At 35.6% G+C, this 14627-nt stretch overlaps 1 protein-coding gene across 1 annotated transcript; it reads right to left on the bottom strand.

The window, feature by feature from the left end:
* Positions 1-307: 307 nt before the first annotated feature.
* Positions 308-4123, bottom strand: MORF1 (multiple organellar RNA editing factor). Its single transcript, XM_039021965.2, has 6 exons — positions 3845-4123; positions 3368-3745; positions 2169-2266; positions 2028-2093; positions 1225-1892; positions 308-709 (listed from the first exon to the last, which is right to left on the bottom strand). Exons 2-6 carry the CDS (start codon positions 3730-3732, stop codon positions 698-700), a joined length of 1209 nt encoding a protein of 402 aa, XP_038877893.2. The 5' UTR covers positions 3733-3745; positions 3845-4123; the 3' UTR covers positions 308-697.
* Positions 4124-14627: the final 10504 nt, after the last annotated feature.

Raw genomic sequence — 14627 nt, 5'->3', positions numbered from 1 at the left:
TCAACTCAACTCTACACAACAAAAACAGACAATTTAACTCCGCAGATAATTTAACTCTCCAGATAATAATTACCAACTAAACTCTACTCAACTCTTTGCTTTTATCACACACCAAACACACCTTAAATTGTAACTTTCTCTAAACCATAAAGATCAAAATTGTAATTTAATCCCAACCATTTCACTTGTAAACTTATTTCAAAACTCATCTCAAACTCCCCTAAAACCTATTTTTTTTAAAGGAAAAAAAAAAAAAGAAGCAAACTTCATTAGAACAACTAAACACCAACACAATCTTCACGGAGAATATAAGAACGAGAATAATTAACATTCAGATTTGAGATTTCTGTCGATATTATTCACATCAGAATAAGTACGTTAACATAATTAGATGATTTTGAAATTAACCAGTTTAAGCATTATAAAACTTAAGTGTATTCAATAAAGCAAAACTTATCATTACCATGGCAATAAAGAAAGTGCTTCTGCTAGACGACATCCTTGAGGGAGAAGAAGCAAGCTACTCGCGTCGGTTATATCTTAAATTCACATTCGGTTCAACAAAAGGAAGTGCACAATCCTCACAAGAACAAACTCGAAGACCTTTCCCTAAGTGTTTTCCTACAAGAAACCACAAGACGAATGGAATGTCCCATACCTTCTGTAAACATCTCTTCACATTAAATACTCGACTGCCTCAGAATCTCCCCTATAGAAATCAAAAGTTTTCATTATTAAAATGTAAAAATAAAGAACAAATTCATGTATGCATTAGGTGTGCGAAACTATAAACTGACTATCAATTCTAATATTATAAGAAAAATTAATGAGTCAAACTGCTTGAGATTCTTTGGAGCGCTAAATTGATTATTATAGTCAGAGTTATTATAAGTTGTGGGTAATGATAATTTGTATTTAGAGAACATATTATTTTAGTCCGAATTATAATAGTCTACGTCTAGAGACCAAACTATTTTTAGTATGGGTTACAAATGAGGAGAGATGATGGTTATAAAATAATAAACATGATAGACAATGAAGTTTTTCAAATAGTTTAAATGTGCTAATTGTGGATTATAATAATTAGAAATTTCAACTACTATAATAGGAGGCTCAAACATAGAGTGAACTGTAGCCCACTCTACTCACCCAAAACAATGCCCCCTTAGTGTTTACTATATATGTGTGTTTAAGAATAATGTTTACTATACTAAAATGCCTTACTTGGTCGTTCCATGTTTGTCCACCAGAAGTGTAGTTTCGTTGTTCTCCTTGCATATTTCTTTGGTCACCTTGTGAAAATCTTTGACCTTCAGTAGAGCTTGGATAAGATCCATGGCTCTGTCCTTGACCATAAGGCATTCCCGTTCCATGACCATGATATCCACCTTGCCCGTAAGCTCCACCTTGTGCAGGATTAAAACCACCACCAGAACTACCCTGGCCTGGTGGAGGCACATAATCACTCTGCTGATAATTTCCATGCACATCATGGTTATAACTTCCCTGCCCCCTTTGATTGAAGTTTCCTTGATAAGAAGGCATTGGACCTCTTCCTCCCTGATAGGGATCTCTTCCTTCAGGAGCATAACTGTTCATAGGTGAAGGATCTCTCCTTTCTCCAGGCCCTGGGGGACCATAATTTTGCGGTGGACCTTGTGGCGAATAGTTCTGTGTAGCTCCAAAATTGTGTCCATCTCCTTGCATAGAACCCTGTTGATTGAAGGATGGATTACCTTGATTGCCTTGCCAATTCGGCGCTGATCTCTGTCCCCTCTCATATCTTGGTTGATTAGGATTTCTGTTCTGATCACGATACTTTCCCCCCGGCCTTCCACCATATTGAATGGGTGGTGGTCTTGGTATGATTGTTCCATTTATATACTTGTCTCCTGATTATTACAAAATAAAGTTGTAAATTCAAAGGCCATGGCACGTTTAGTATCAGAGTGAAATTTCATCAGGACATATTACTTGGTTTACTATAAAAGCAAATTTAGTCCTTGTCAATTTGAACATGTGCTTACCTCCATATTCTTTGTTTACAGGATCAATGTAAGAATCGGGCAATATAAACACAACACCAGGTAGACCTAGTAAAAGAAATATGGAAAATCAGCATTGAACATGGCATCTGAAAGATAGAATTAGATTTCATTAACAACTACCGCGAAATTTCTCTGATTCTTCTTCTGTCATCACAGCTTGAAACCCCTGATACGTAGTTGTACTACAAGCATACATTTTCTGTTTTGCTTCTTCCACACTGTTCATGGTTTGGGGAAAGAATGTTAAACAAAAGCACCACTTTTTCCAAATTAGTATCCTTAAAATACTAGAGCTACCACAGCTTCAATCAATTTGAATGCAAGGAAAAAGGTAGAAAATGGTGTGAACATAGTAAAGAATAAATATTGTAAAAGGATCATGCAACAAAAGCAATATTCTCTTGAAGCATGCCATGGTCAGTTAGACAGAAAATACACCAACTTGAGACCTACGGGTGTTGAAGGCCAATTTTATGCATGATAATCTTATTATAGGACCGTTACATGGCCATACAATATCTAAAAGTTAAGAAAACCAGAAAAAAATATCCTGACGTATCATTAAAACTTGAACTCGTAACCTTACAAATATATAAACTACAATAACTTAACATTGACACTTCTGATCCAGTCCCCAGTCCACAGTGGGAAACATGATAATTCCATCAACTAAACCAACATACTCCAACAAAAACAAAAAATGCATAGGAAGAGAAATGGAACTTCCAGCTCTCTTATGAAAAATACATCAAGTTCTCGTGAACTTCAGAAAGCATTTGGTCACCCCCAATCCAAAAATGAGGGGGAAAAAGGTTCTATCTGATTTAGGATGATGAAAGAAGAAACTTACAGATAAAGTGGCACAGTGTTACTTAGGAGGCCAGAATAGAAGAAATTGAAATAGAAATTGAGTGATGATATATAACCCAGGTTTACTCGTTAATATTCAATTTAAAACAGTTTGGAATTGTTTAATATCTGCAGCATTTGTGTTGTGACAGAAAACTCTGGAGGAACAAAATTAGTCATCCCAAAATAATATAGCGAATACCATATAAATCTCCTATCAACATGTAGTGGGTGAAGGATTCGAAAACAAAGCCCAAAGTATGCTTAGCAACACCTAGAGTCAGAATAAAGAAATAAGAAAAGAAAATGCAAATCAGAACAACAAAATACAAAAAACTAACACGAGTAATTGAAGAGACAATTCTAACGAAGTTGCGCCTCTCATGTTCTAGAGAGTATGGAGGCAACAGAGGCAGAATGTAAGTTCTAACACTCAAAAAGTTTTTTCAAAAGTTGAAAAGAAATAAAACCTGATATTTAGGCCTTTGGCACAGGTTTCTTCGTAGGTCCGAACCATCTCCTCAGGGGTGGGTTTTGGGTCCTTAGGAAATTCCATGGTGATGAGCCAGTGGTTGTAATCGCAGCCCTCGAATAGTATTGTATCGGGCCCTATCTTGTCTTCTTCGTTATTCCTCCCAAATGATGACCGGGAATAGAAAGCCATTGACGACGATCTCAGTGGCCAATTTGGTGAGATCATAGCAGGAGACTTAGATAGTGACGGAGCGGAAGGACAGGAAATAGAGTGGTTGGTTTGACCAGATACTGCCGTGTAGCGGTGGAAGGCGGAAAGAACGGACAAAGTGCGGCGGAGACGAAGTGAATGAAGTGCCATGATCGGTGCAAGACTGTAATCGGAATGGACAAGAAACGAGACAGGTCGTTATTACACATTTCTATCCGTTTTTCAGTAGGAAAAAAAAGACCAAAAAACAATAGACAGTTACCAACTACAAAGCACGGAGGTACGAAGAAGATGATTTCTGTGGGCGTCAGGCGTGAAGTGAACGAAGAAGCGAAGCTGATGGGAGAGAATGCGACTGGCGGTGGTGTTGGTGGCACGCCGGAGTGCCTGTAGGTCGTCAGAGAGAGTAAGATGAGATGGAGAGAACGAACAACGAAGATGATTCCAGTGGGGGCGTCGGGCGTGAAGTGAAAGAATAAAACTAGGGCTTTTTAGGATTAAAAATCACAAGTGTCCCAAAAACTTTGGTGGTGAAAATAACAATTTAGCGTGAGTTTGGTTTAATAATTTTGAAAATAAGTTTTTTTTTTTTTTCTTTTTCCGATTACTCTAAATAGTTCTTGAAATAATATTTTCTAACCATTTTTATAAAATGAGTTTAAATAAAAATGACTATTTTTTTTTCTCTACTTACTCGGTCCAAATAGATTTCTAATAATTTAAGAGAAATTTGACCAAATATAATAAATTTCACTCTTTTTAGAATTAGTTAAAATAATTTGTATGGTCATTCTCAATTGAAATTAACACCGATATTTGAATAAAAAATAACTTTTTCATCTTATATCCAACTATCGATTCTTTTGTTCTTTCTCGATATAATTTTGCGTAAAATAAACACCGAGAATCACATAGTTTTTCAAATATTATGTGCTCAATTTATGTTTCCACAAATTTTTAAATTGATTTACTAATTATCTTTCCAAATTTATAAAAAATCTTAATATTAATCCTCATCATGGTTGAGATTCCACCGATAAAAACCAAAAAAATTGATCGTTTGGATATATGTTGAAAAAAGTTCAACTTCTTATACAAATCTCAGTATCGATCTTTATCGAGAAGCATCAAGAAAATTTATTTTAATGAGATTTCTAGTTGTGAAATGTGAGACTTTAAAGAGATTATTTTTTACAATTTTCCCGGTTTAAGACATGTTTGGATTGATTAAAAAAATATTTTTCAACCAAGCCATTTTTCATTTAAACACTTTCTATGAAAACGATTTAAAATAAAAATACTCAAATAATACTTCTCTCAAAAATGTTTTTATTTACATGTTTGTTTGGTTTACTATATATTAAAACTGATTTTTATTAATGTCAAATTACTGTATAAAAGATAGCTATTAAATACTATGAACTAATAATTTGAAGATACGTTCATTAGTTGAGTTTTTTTTTTTAACTTAATCGATCAATTTGGTCATTCTAGTTGGTTGTTGGAGATAATTTGTGCTATGACAATTCTTCCCGATTTAATATCCATTTTGTCGTCATTTGGAGGGGAGTTTGATTGGGGATCACTTCAGGCATTTCACAGAAGCGAGGCTGTCGTTAAAGAGTTTTCCCAGATATTGATCCTTTGGGATTAATCGGAGTTGATGGAGAAGAGGACGTTGATACGGTGCTGGCGACAAAATAAGATCGACGACCAATTTTCTATTATCTTGTTTTCTCCCTTTTACCCTTTTGTATTACATGTTTAAGGATTTTATTCTGAATATCATAAGTGGGTAAATTATATTATATGGTTATATTAAATTTCAATGTTGTTAGTGAATTGTTCATAATTAATTAGATATGTTGAATGCATTTACTTTTATCGTGCTTGATTTATTCAATTAAGTGCTTAATCACTATTTGGTTGATTATGGATTTTATTCTGCTTGAGAAATGGATTTATAAAATGAAACCAGCATATTAAATTAACAATGATAGAAAATTGTTAGAGGCTAACCATGAAGAAACTTAATTTGTGTCAATTGCATGAAAATAAGATTGACTTTTAGAGAATAAAAAGGATTGAGCTCAAAAGAGGAAACATGGATATTAGACTTTTAGGCCTAGGTAAATAATTAGATTGATTGAATGAAAATCTTTTGAACCCACTACATTGCTGAATGAAATCGACACCCTGAAGACACATTTTTAAGCCAGTAAACTTTCTTCTAATTTTTATATTTGCATGTCAACAAGCTTCAAACTCCTGAATAAAGTTAGGACGAATTCCTAATAGTTAGAAGAATTAAATATCTAATTCTCAGATGACAATACTCGGTCTCTTTACCGTTTTACTATACTAAATTCTGTGTGTACTCGCGTACCAACCAACTTATTTCATAAACTATATTTGTCAAAGGTTGCAATGTTTTTCTAAAATGATTTTTTCTCAAAAAAAAGAAAAGAAAAGAAAAGAAAAGTCACTTGAATTAGACCAAATAAACCTTAGTCCATATACTTCAAATTATGTAATAATTTAATTATTGAACTTCAATAAATAACAATTCAGTTCATGTATTTTACAATTTATAATAATTCAATTCCTAATATGCAAAAATGCTATTGGGATTTAATAAAATTACTTACACACATAGATTATGGATTAAGTATATTTATAAATGATGAAGATTAACTCATATCATATAAGTTTGATGAGATTTTTCATGACATTACAAATTTGGAAGCATAAGGAAATTGTTGTATACTCAAGTTCAAAGACCACGTTATTATAAACTTGAAAAATATAGGGACCAAATCGTTTAAAATTACTGTTCAATGGCTAAATCGTTACGTATACAAAGTTTAAAAACCAAAACACACCATAAGCTACACTAAGAGATGATGATGATATTAGCTTAATGATGAACTGGAAAATAAAATGCAGTCCCTTGGTACCTTCATGGCACCAAAAAAAAAAAACATAACTTATGTTATAATAAAACAAAATTATTTTTTATCCTCAAACTTAACTTTCTTAAAGTAACTCTTTAGTCATTAAACTTTGTTTTGCAACAATTAGTCCATGTAATCTCAGATTTGTATAATTCAGTCTTTGAACTTGAACATAGCCAATTTAGTCCCTGTACTTCAAAAAAAAAGTAATAATTTAGTTCTTATCGTGAAAAATCGTCATATAACTTAAATGTTAGTATTGATTATATAATGACTTGGTCTTTATAATTTATAAATAAACTTGACCCATAATCAGTTCTATATATGTGTAAGAAATTTTATGAAATCTTAATAGTATTTTTTTTTCGATTGAAACTAAATTTTTATAAATTGTAAAGTACAAAGATCAAATTGATACTCATTAAGATTTAGAGATTAAATTATTACCAATTTATAAGTACATGGAGTCGTGAAGGAAAAAATTGGAAAATCAACAAAGATAACTAAACCGACCTTGTTTGTCTTTATTTTGCTCTCCTACAATCTACAAATGCACACTTTACTAGAATAAGCTCTCCCTCGACTAATGGATAGTAGAGCAGTTGTTTTGAAACAATTTAAAATGTCAAGGATAGAATTGAACTTTTAAAAGTCAAATAGACATGTTGAAATCTACCATCAAATTATGGACATTTTGGATCCTTTGAATAGAGTCATTTACAACAAACGATATCTATATATATGGTAACATTCTCCTTCAAACTTAAGGTGGTAGAGTAGAGACCAATTTGAGTTTGTGAAGCAGCTAAATGAAACGACCCGGTAACAATGCCTTCAGGAAGATATCAACAAGTTGTTCGACAATAGTGATAGATTGTAAGACGAGAGTGTTGCTCTTGAGATGGTGACAAACAAAGTGACAATCATTTTCAATATATTTGATACGTTCATGGAATACATCATTGTAAGCAATCTGGATAGCATTGCGATTATCACATTGAAGTATAGTAGCTGACGATCGAGGAACGCCCATATCCGCAAGAAGCCAACGAAGCCATAGCAACTCAAAAGTAGCATCAACAAGAGCACGATATTCAGATTCAGAACTAGAACGTGAAACAACCATTTGCTTCTTACTTCGCCAAGAAATAAGAAAATCCTCTAAGTTGAAGCAATAACCTGCGTGAAACATCGATCAGTGGGATCACCAGCCCAATCAGTATCTAAACAACCAGATAACACTAAGGATGTCTGAGAAGAAAAATGAAATCTATGACTAAGAGTGCTCTTGACATATCGCAGAATACGAAAAACAACTGTAAAATGTATAGACCGGGGAGTAGCCATGAATTGACTAACAATATGAACAACATAGGCAATATTTGGGTGGGTCACAGTGAGATAAATAAGACTGTAAACTAGTTGTCGGTACATAGTAGCATCGCCGAGAGGAACACCATCAAGCGGAGTCAAGCGAACATTCGGATCTAGTGGTGTTGATGACACAGTAAAGTCAGTAAGACTACATCGAGTTAGGAGATCAGAAGCATATTTCCCTTGAGACAGATAATACCCATCAACATATGATGACACTTCAAGGCTAAGAAAGTAATTAAGTGATCCCAAATCTTTCATCTCAAAATGTTTCCCCAAGTGTTTGCAAATTAAATATAACATGAGGATCATCACCTGTAATTATCATATGATCAACATAAAGGAGGAGAAGAACAATACCCTGAGAAGTCTGATGTTTGAAAAAAGTTGTATCATGAGGACTCGAAGTAATCCCAAGCTGAGTGATAGTAAAATTACATTGTTGGGATTGGTGTCCTAATTCTCCCGGAGTCTCGTTGTTTGTAATGATACACATTGTTTAATGAATAAAATAAATGTTATTTCGTTTTGGCATTTACTCATATCCAATAAACAAAGCTCTATGGTTATCTTATGTGAACTTAAGCATGTATATGTATGTATATGTGATATACAAGTGGATCATACCTTAAGTGATAACCTAAATAGGTCTGTAGTATAAGGATTAAGGTTGATACCTGATTCTGGTGACACTATGGATACGGCCTGCTTTGTAGAGATTTGTAAGTGTTGTAAACTACTAAGATGGTAGATCTTGACCATTCATGTAGAGACGTGCGAGCGGGGGTGTCCTACACAAAGAGTTTGTATAAGACCAGACCACGAGATGACTAGACTCTGTATATAATGTCGTTGATACTAGAGACTTACATCTCACCTAAACAACCATAGGTGACACGACCTCAATCCTGAATGTTTTGGGAACTCCTACCTTTGAGGGTGGTCCTTTGATTAGTATGGGTGAGAGTGGCCAAATCGCCAACTCAATATGTCTACCTTTTTGGGGACTTGTCTGATCTGGGAGCTGGGAACTCATTACACAAGATGGAATTCACTCATTTCCCAAAGTAGGGATAAGTAGAGAGATTGCTCCCTTAAAGGCTGATTCCGAGGCTTGAACATAGTGGCCACGACTTCTCTTTGGAAGATAGAACTCAGTCATAGTAGGACTATGACTTATGTTCGTTAGAGGGATCAGTGGTACTTAAGGAGTTAGATGTAACTACAGGGGCATAATGGTTATTGACCGAGTTGTACTTACGAGCAATTTGTGAAGGGTTGTCGTACTGCTGATTGGTTAAGATGGACACATAATATATCTATATTAAGGAGAGTTCAGTTATCGGTCTTTAATGGAGTGCCTGGCAGTTAATGGATGGTGGATTTCGTGACTAAAAAGTTTAGTCAGTTATTCACATACCATTGGAGCTTCGAGCTATAGGTCCATAAGGTCCCCTTGGTAGCTCAATGGATTCAGTTGAGGATCAGTTCTTGGTGTTGATTTGAAATGTTCAAATTGACAAGAGGTAATTCGATTATATATGATATATGATTGGTATGATGTATGAGATACATCTAGTGGAGGATTAATGTAAATGAGATTTACATTAAGTACCATGGAATAGAAAAAGAGCTATGGTTTATATGTTTCATGAGATGAAATATTAAGATTATAAGTTATAAATATAGTATAATAAGTTGGTTATCATTTATATTTATAATAACATTAATTATTGGATAATTAATTCTTTTTCTCTAATAACCAATTGAGTGGGAGGTTATTGGTGGTTTCATAATAACTGTGAGATAAAAGGAAAATTGTTTTCCTAATTTTAGTAAGGTTGAAAAAAAAAATTCTTGAGATTTTCTCTCTCGTAATCTCATAGAAGTTGTCAAGTAAATAGAATTTACTAAGCGACAACTTAGAGCGAGCTAAATGATCATATAGTGTTTGTAGGCGACAGACACGCAGCTAAGCGATGAGCTAAACGATCGCTTAGCTTTTGCTAGACGATCAACGATCGCTTAGCTTTTGCTAAACGATTGGGCATCGACCTATACGATAGGTTCAGTCTTATTTTTGTATCCTCTGTCTTCTGCCTCAAACCAAGTCCACACAGAGCCCACCCTCTGGATTCTCACACCGAGAATACCAAGGTAGCCTTCTTGGTGGTGTCATACTCAACTCGACACCATCGAGGTTATGTGGAGGCTGTTCATGCTGTTAGGGTGTTCGTGACCGAGGCAATTACTGAGTTCCAGTGCGCGGTGTTCGTGCAGTGTAGCGGTCATGTTGGACGAGCGTTCGAGGTTGCTGTGTTCGAGCGTTCGTGATCAAGGACCTTGGCGATGAGTCTACAAATGTGTGTAGAGTTCCTTTTTGATCATTTGTATTATCATGCTGTAATTTCTGTAATGATTTCATAACCGTATGTTTTTGTTTATGACTGTAGATATAAAGTTCATATATGATTGTAATTTGGAATGATCTTTCCGCTGCTCATGGAAATCCTCGAGCACGATTTTTTTCAATTGGTATCAGAGCCAAGTTTTTCTGATATTCCAAATTACAAGTCTGTTTGAACTTCATTTTACAGTCTTGGTGGGTTTCTGCATTTGTGTTTAATTGTTAAGTGCATTTTTGGATGGAGTTGATGAATGTTTCTGGTTTAATTGCCTTTAGTTAAATTTTTCTTCAATTACAAAGTGTTAATTTGTAAGGGCCTCTGTGTTTTTGGGCGACGTAATTAACTTGCAATCAAGTCTGTAATTCAAAGAGTTTGAGTTAGTTGAGTCATTTGTGATGAAGTTTCAAAGCATGAAGATGCGGTTCTCAACGAAGAAGAAGACCAAGCATTGGTCGTATCGTGTAGCCTAAGGTAAACAATAGTTGGGATTTATCTAAGCGATCATGTAGATTTTTCTATATGATCGTGTAGTATTTACTAAACGATCGTTTAGCTAATGCTAAGTGATGGGGTAAATCGTTTACTCTATCGCGTAGCGTTGGTTGCCCGATCACATAGGCGTTGGAGGTAGATGATCGTAGTGGGAGCATATGATGCTCATCGTTTAGTAAAAGGCGCGCGTTAAACGATCGTGTAGTTAGCAAGTCTCATCGCTTAATTAGTACCTACACGATTGCACATATATGATACAGAGGCGCTAGTTAAGCAATCGTTTAGGCGATGGTGCTTTGTTGCATCGTGGTCGTTTAGACGATCGTGGAAGGCAGGCGTTGTGCGGAGCACGCTAAGCGATCACGTACCTCAGGCTTCATCGCTTAGTAAAAGGTACACGATCATGTAGTATTTGCTAAATGATCATTTAGCTCTGGGAACGTTGGTAAGTGATAGAACGAAGCGTTTGTTTTATCGTATAGGCGATCGCGGGGAGTTTAGTACATGATGGTTGGAGATGCGTTGCTTCACCCAGACGGTTCAAGACCTGGGTCACCTGTTTGAACCAGAGACTCCTTGTCTTTGTAATAATTAGATTTAATTTTGTGATTTTAAGGCAATCTTACCCGGTTCATCAACATTTATTTTTTATACATGTGATGTATGGTGCTTATATACCAAAGTGTTTGACATATAGTTTAAAACCCACCTTAGGTTGTGCAATTATTCATGCATCATGTATTATAAATGTTATAATTGAGCATGAAGAAATTACTTGTAAGTATGTGCATGCATCATGAAATATAAGAGTTATATTTTGCATGCAGAGGGCATATCATGCATCATCCTTTTATTATAAGTGTTATAGTCTAAGGGTGAATGGAAGTATGTTTTGCTTGTTTCATTGTTGTTTTACATAAGTGTTATATAAAAGAAGTAGCAATGAATAGACAATACATTGAGCATGACACTTAGGTTGTTTGTAATCGTTATGAATGCCTTGCATGTGTTAGCTTAGTATTGTGGTTTCGGTTTCCATTTATAAGTGTTAAAAAGGAAATTAGACCTAAAATCAATAAGAAAGAGTTACATGTGGACTTAGGGTGAACTCAAGTTTTTTTTTTAAGGGTTTTAAAATTGGTTTGAGATAGACCTAAGTTCAAAGGGTTCTAAAGAGTTTAGTAACTTAGATTAATCTTTTAAAATCGGTTTAATAGGATTAAATTGGTTGGCATAAAAGATTAAATCTATTTTAAATCTATCTATAAGGGACCTTTTGTCTAAGGCGGGTTTTGGCTAGGCTGGGGTTCTTAAGTTGACGGAGACGTAACACCCCTACCTAGGAACCTTCCTAGAAAGGTGAATTAGATAGATTTTCAGCAAGCATGCGACGATTCGGTCAAAGACTCCATTAAAGAGTTTAATGGATGATGATCAAAAGTTGTTTAACTATTCAAGGTAAAAGTTACTCTTGGACAAACCTAAAAGTCACTTAGTTAAAATCCTTAGCCGTGTTTTTTTCTAAGTAAGCTAAACCCTAGGTTATAAAATACTCAGTGGGAGGAAGAGATGTATCTAATATGTCTATGATTCCACTCATGTTTCTCTTTGAATGTTCACACCGTGAGATTCATGCTTGGGTTCGTGGTGCCCTGGGAGCATCCCCCTTTAGATGGTGTTTGCATGAGTCAATATCAAAGTGAACGGAGAGAGTGTTTATAGTAAGTGGGTGAAGGGTGTGTGTCAACACATCCTATGGTCTCTGTCATTGGTTCACATTGTGAGATCATTCTGTACTCTCTCGTGGCACCCTGGGAGCGTCTCCCTTCGGATGGGTTTTGTGCAGTTGGTCAAGATCAAAGTGAACTCCAAAAATGGATAGGGTCGCTTTAGATTTTGCCCCAATCGGATTTTTTCCTTCGGATTTGCTTTTTGGGGCAGATCTCTAGGGCCTAAAATGGCGGGTCACACTTACGAGAGATTGTTAAGTAAGTTAATGCTCTCTTGGCCAAATCAATGATGGATAGTCGTTATAGGAGCAAGAGTTGTTTTGGTATTAATGACTGGTTGAGAACTTCTCAATTCATAAGAGGGATAATTAACATCCCTTCGGCGGCTTTTGTCCTAAACCTTTGAAGCATCATTGTGAAACTAGATGCCACACGGGGTTCATATTAGTTTTACTAAAACCTTATTGGATGTTGTTTTTTTTACAACGGGTATTTACTTAAAACCTAACGTAGGTCAATATGTTTTTCGTTTTAGGAACTTGTTAGTATTTTCATTTAGTGTTTTTAATATGACCGACTACATATAGTGGAAAGAATCGTGTGAAATGTATTTCGTGGAAAATGACCTCGTATTTGTCATGGTTGAGGAGTGTCCTCAAGTCCCGACCCTTGATGCACCGCAAAGTGTTTGCAATGCATATGAGGTGTGGATGAAGGCTAATTTGTTGGCCCGACTTCACATTTTGGTTAACATACCTGATGTTTTGGCCAAAAGGGTTGAAAACGTGATCATTGCACGCGAAATCATAGACTCACTGCAAGATTTGTTTAAACGTCAGTTCTTACTTTTCGAGCATAAAGGGATGGATGACAAAACCAGTAGTGTTAGTTGTTCTGACACTGATCCCACTACTCTCCAAAAGAGGCGACAAGACAGTAAATCTGATTTATTAGTCTTGGAGATGTGTCTAGTAGAGCATGATGATTCTGCCTGGATCCTAGATTCGGGTGTTACCAATCATGTCAGTTCCTCTTACCAAGGATTCAGTTCCTGGCAAACGTTGTCACAAGGAGAGATGACTCTATGAGTCGGTACTGGTGAGGTTGTTTCGGCTATTGTTGTATGCAGGCTGAAGTTATTTGTTGACAAAAAATGTTATCTATTACTGGATAATATTTTTGTAGTTCCTCATATTAAGAGGAACTTAATCTCGGTTTCTTGTCTCATTGAACAAACCATCTCCTTTCCTGAGAATAAAGTGTTTATTTTCAAGAATGGAATGGAGATTGGTTATGGTTCAATGGAGAGTAACTTATATGTACTAAGGTCGTTAGTCATAAAAACCTTGTTTAACACTGAAATGTTCAGTACAGAAACAACAGCTAAAAGACCAAAGGTCTCTCCTAAGCAAAACGCCCATCTTTGGCATCTAAGGTTAGGTCACATCAACCTCAATAGGATTGAGAAGTTGGTGAAAAATGGACTTCTAAAGAGTTTGGAAGAAAACTCCTTGCCAGTATGTGAATCATGCCTCGAAGGCAAGATGACCAAACGATCTTTTACTGGAAAAGGTTATAGAGCCAAGGAAACCTAGGAGCTTGTACATTCAAATCACTGTGGTCCGATGAATGTTAGAGCTCGGGGTGGGTATGAATATTTCATCTCTTTCATAGATGATTATTCAAGATTCGGGTATCTCTACCTAATGCAACGTAGGTATGAAGTCCTTGACAAGCTCAAGGAGTATAAGGCTGAAGTTGAAAACTTGTTATGTAAGAAGATAAAAACATTACATTTGATCGTGGTGGAGAGTATATGGACCTCAAATTCTAGAACTATATGATAGAACTAAAGGATCTCATACCGAGAGTTCCATGAGCGGGTTTAGATCGCTCTGATTTCACAGTGACCGAAACACAAACGACATACATTCAACACATACAGTTATGCATATAAACCTAATTATCGGCATGCTCAGAATACAATAATTAACAAGAAAAGGGTTCATACCAGATGAAGACACTCTTCGAATGTCTGAACCCTAAGCAACGAAAAACCTCCAATGGATCTACCAGCACCCGGTGAG

The sequence above is a fragment of the Benincasa hispida genome, chromosome 7, assembly GCF_027475165.1.
Source record: "Benincasa hispida cultivar pf3 chromosome 7, pf3_genome.v1.1, whole genome shotgun sequence".
Taxonomy (NCBI): domain Eukaryota; kingdom Viridiplantae; phylum Streptophyta; class Magnoliopsida; order Cucurbitales; family Cucurbitaceae; genus Benincasa; species Benincasa hispida.
The sequence above is the reverse complement of the archived record's forward strand: the minus strand, read 5'-3'. Positions and strand labels throughout refer to the sequence as shown.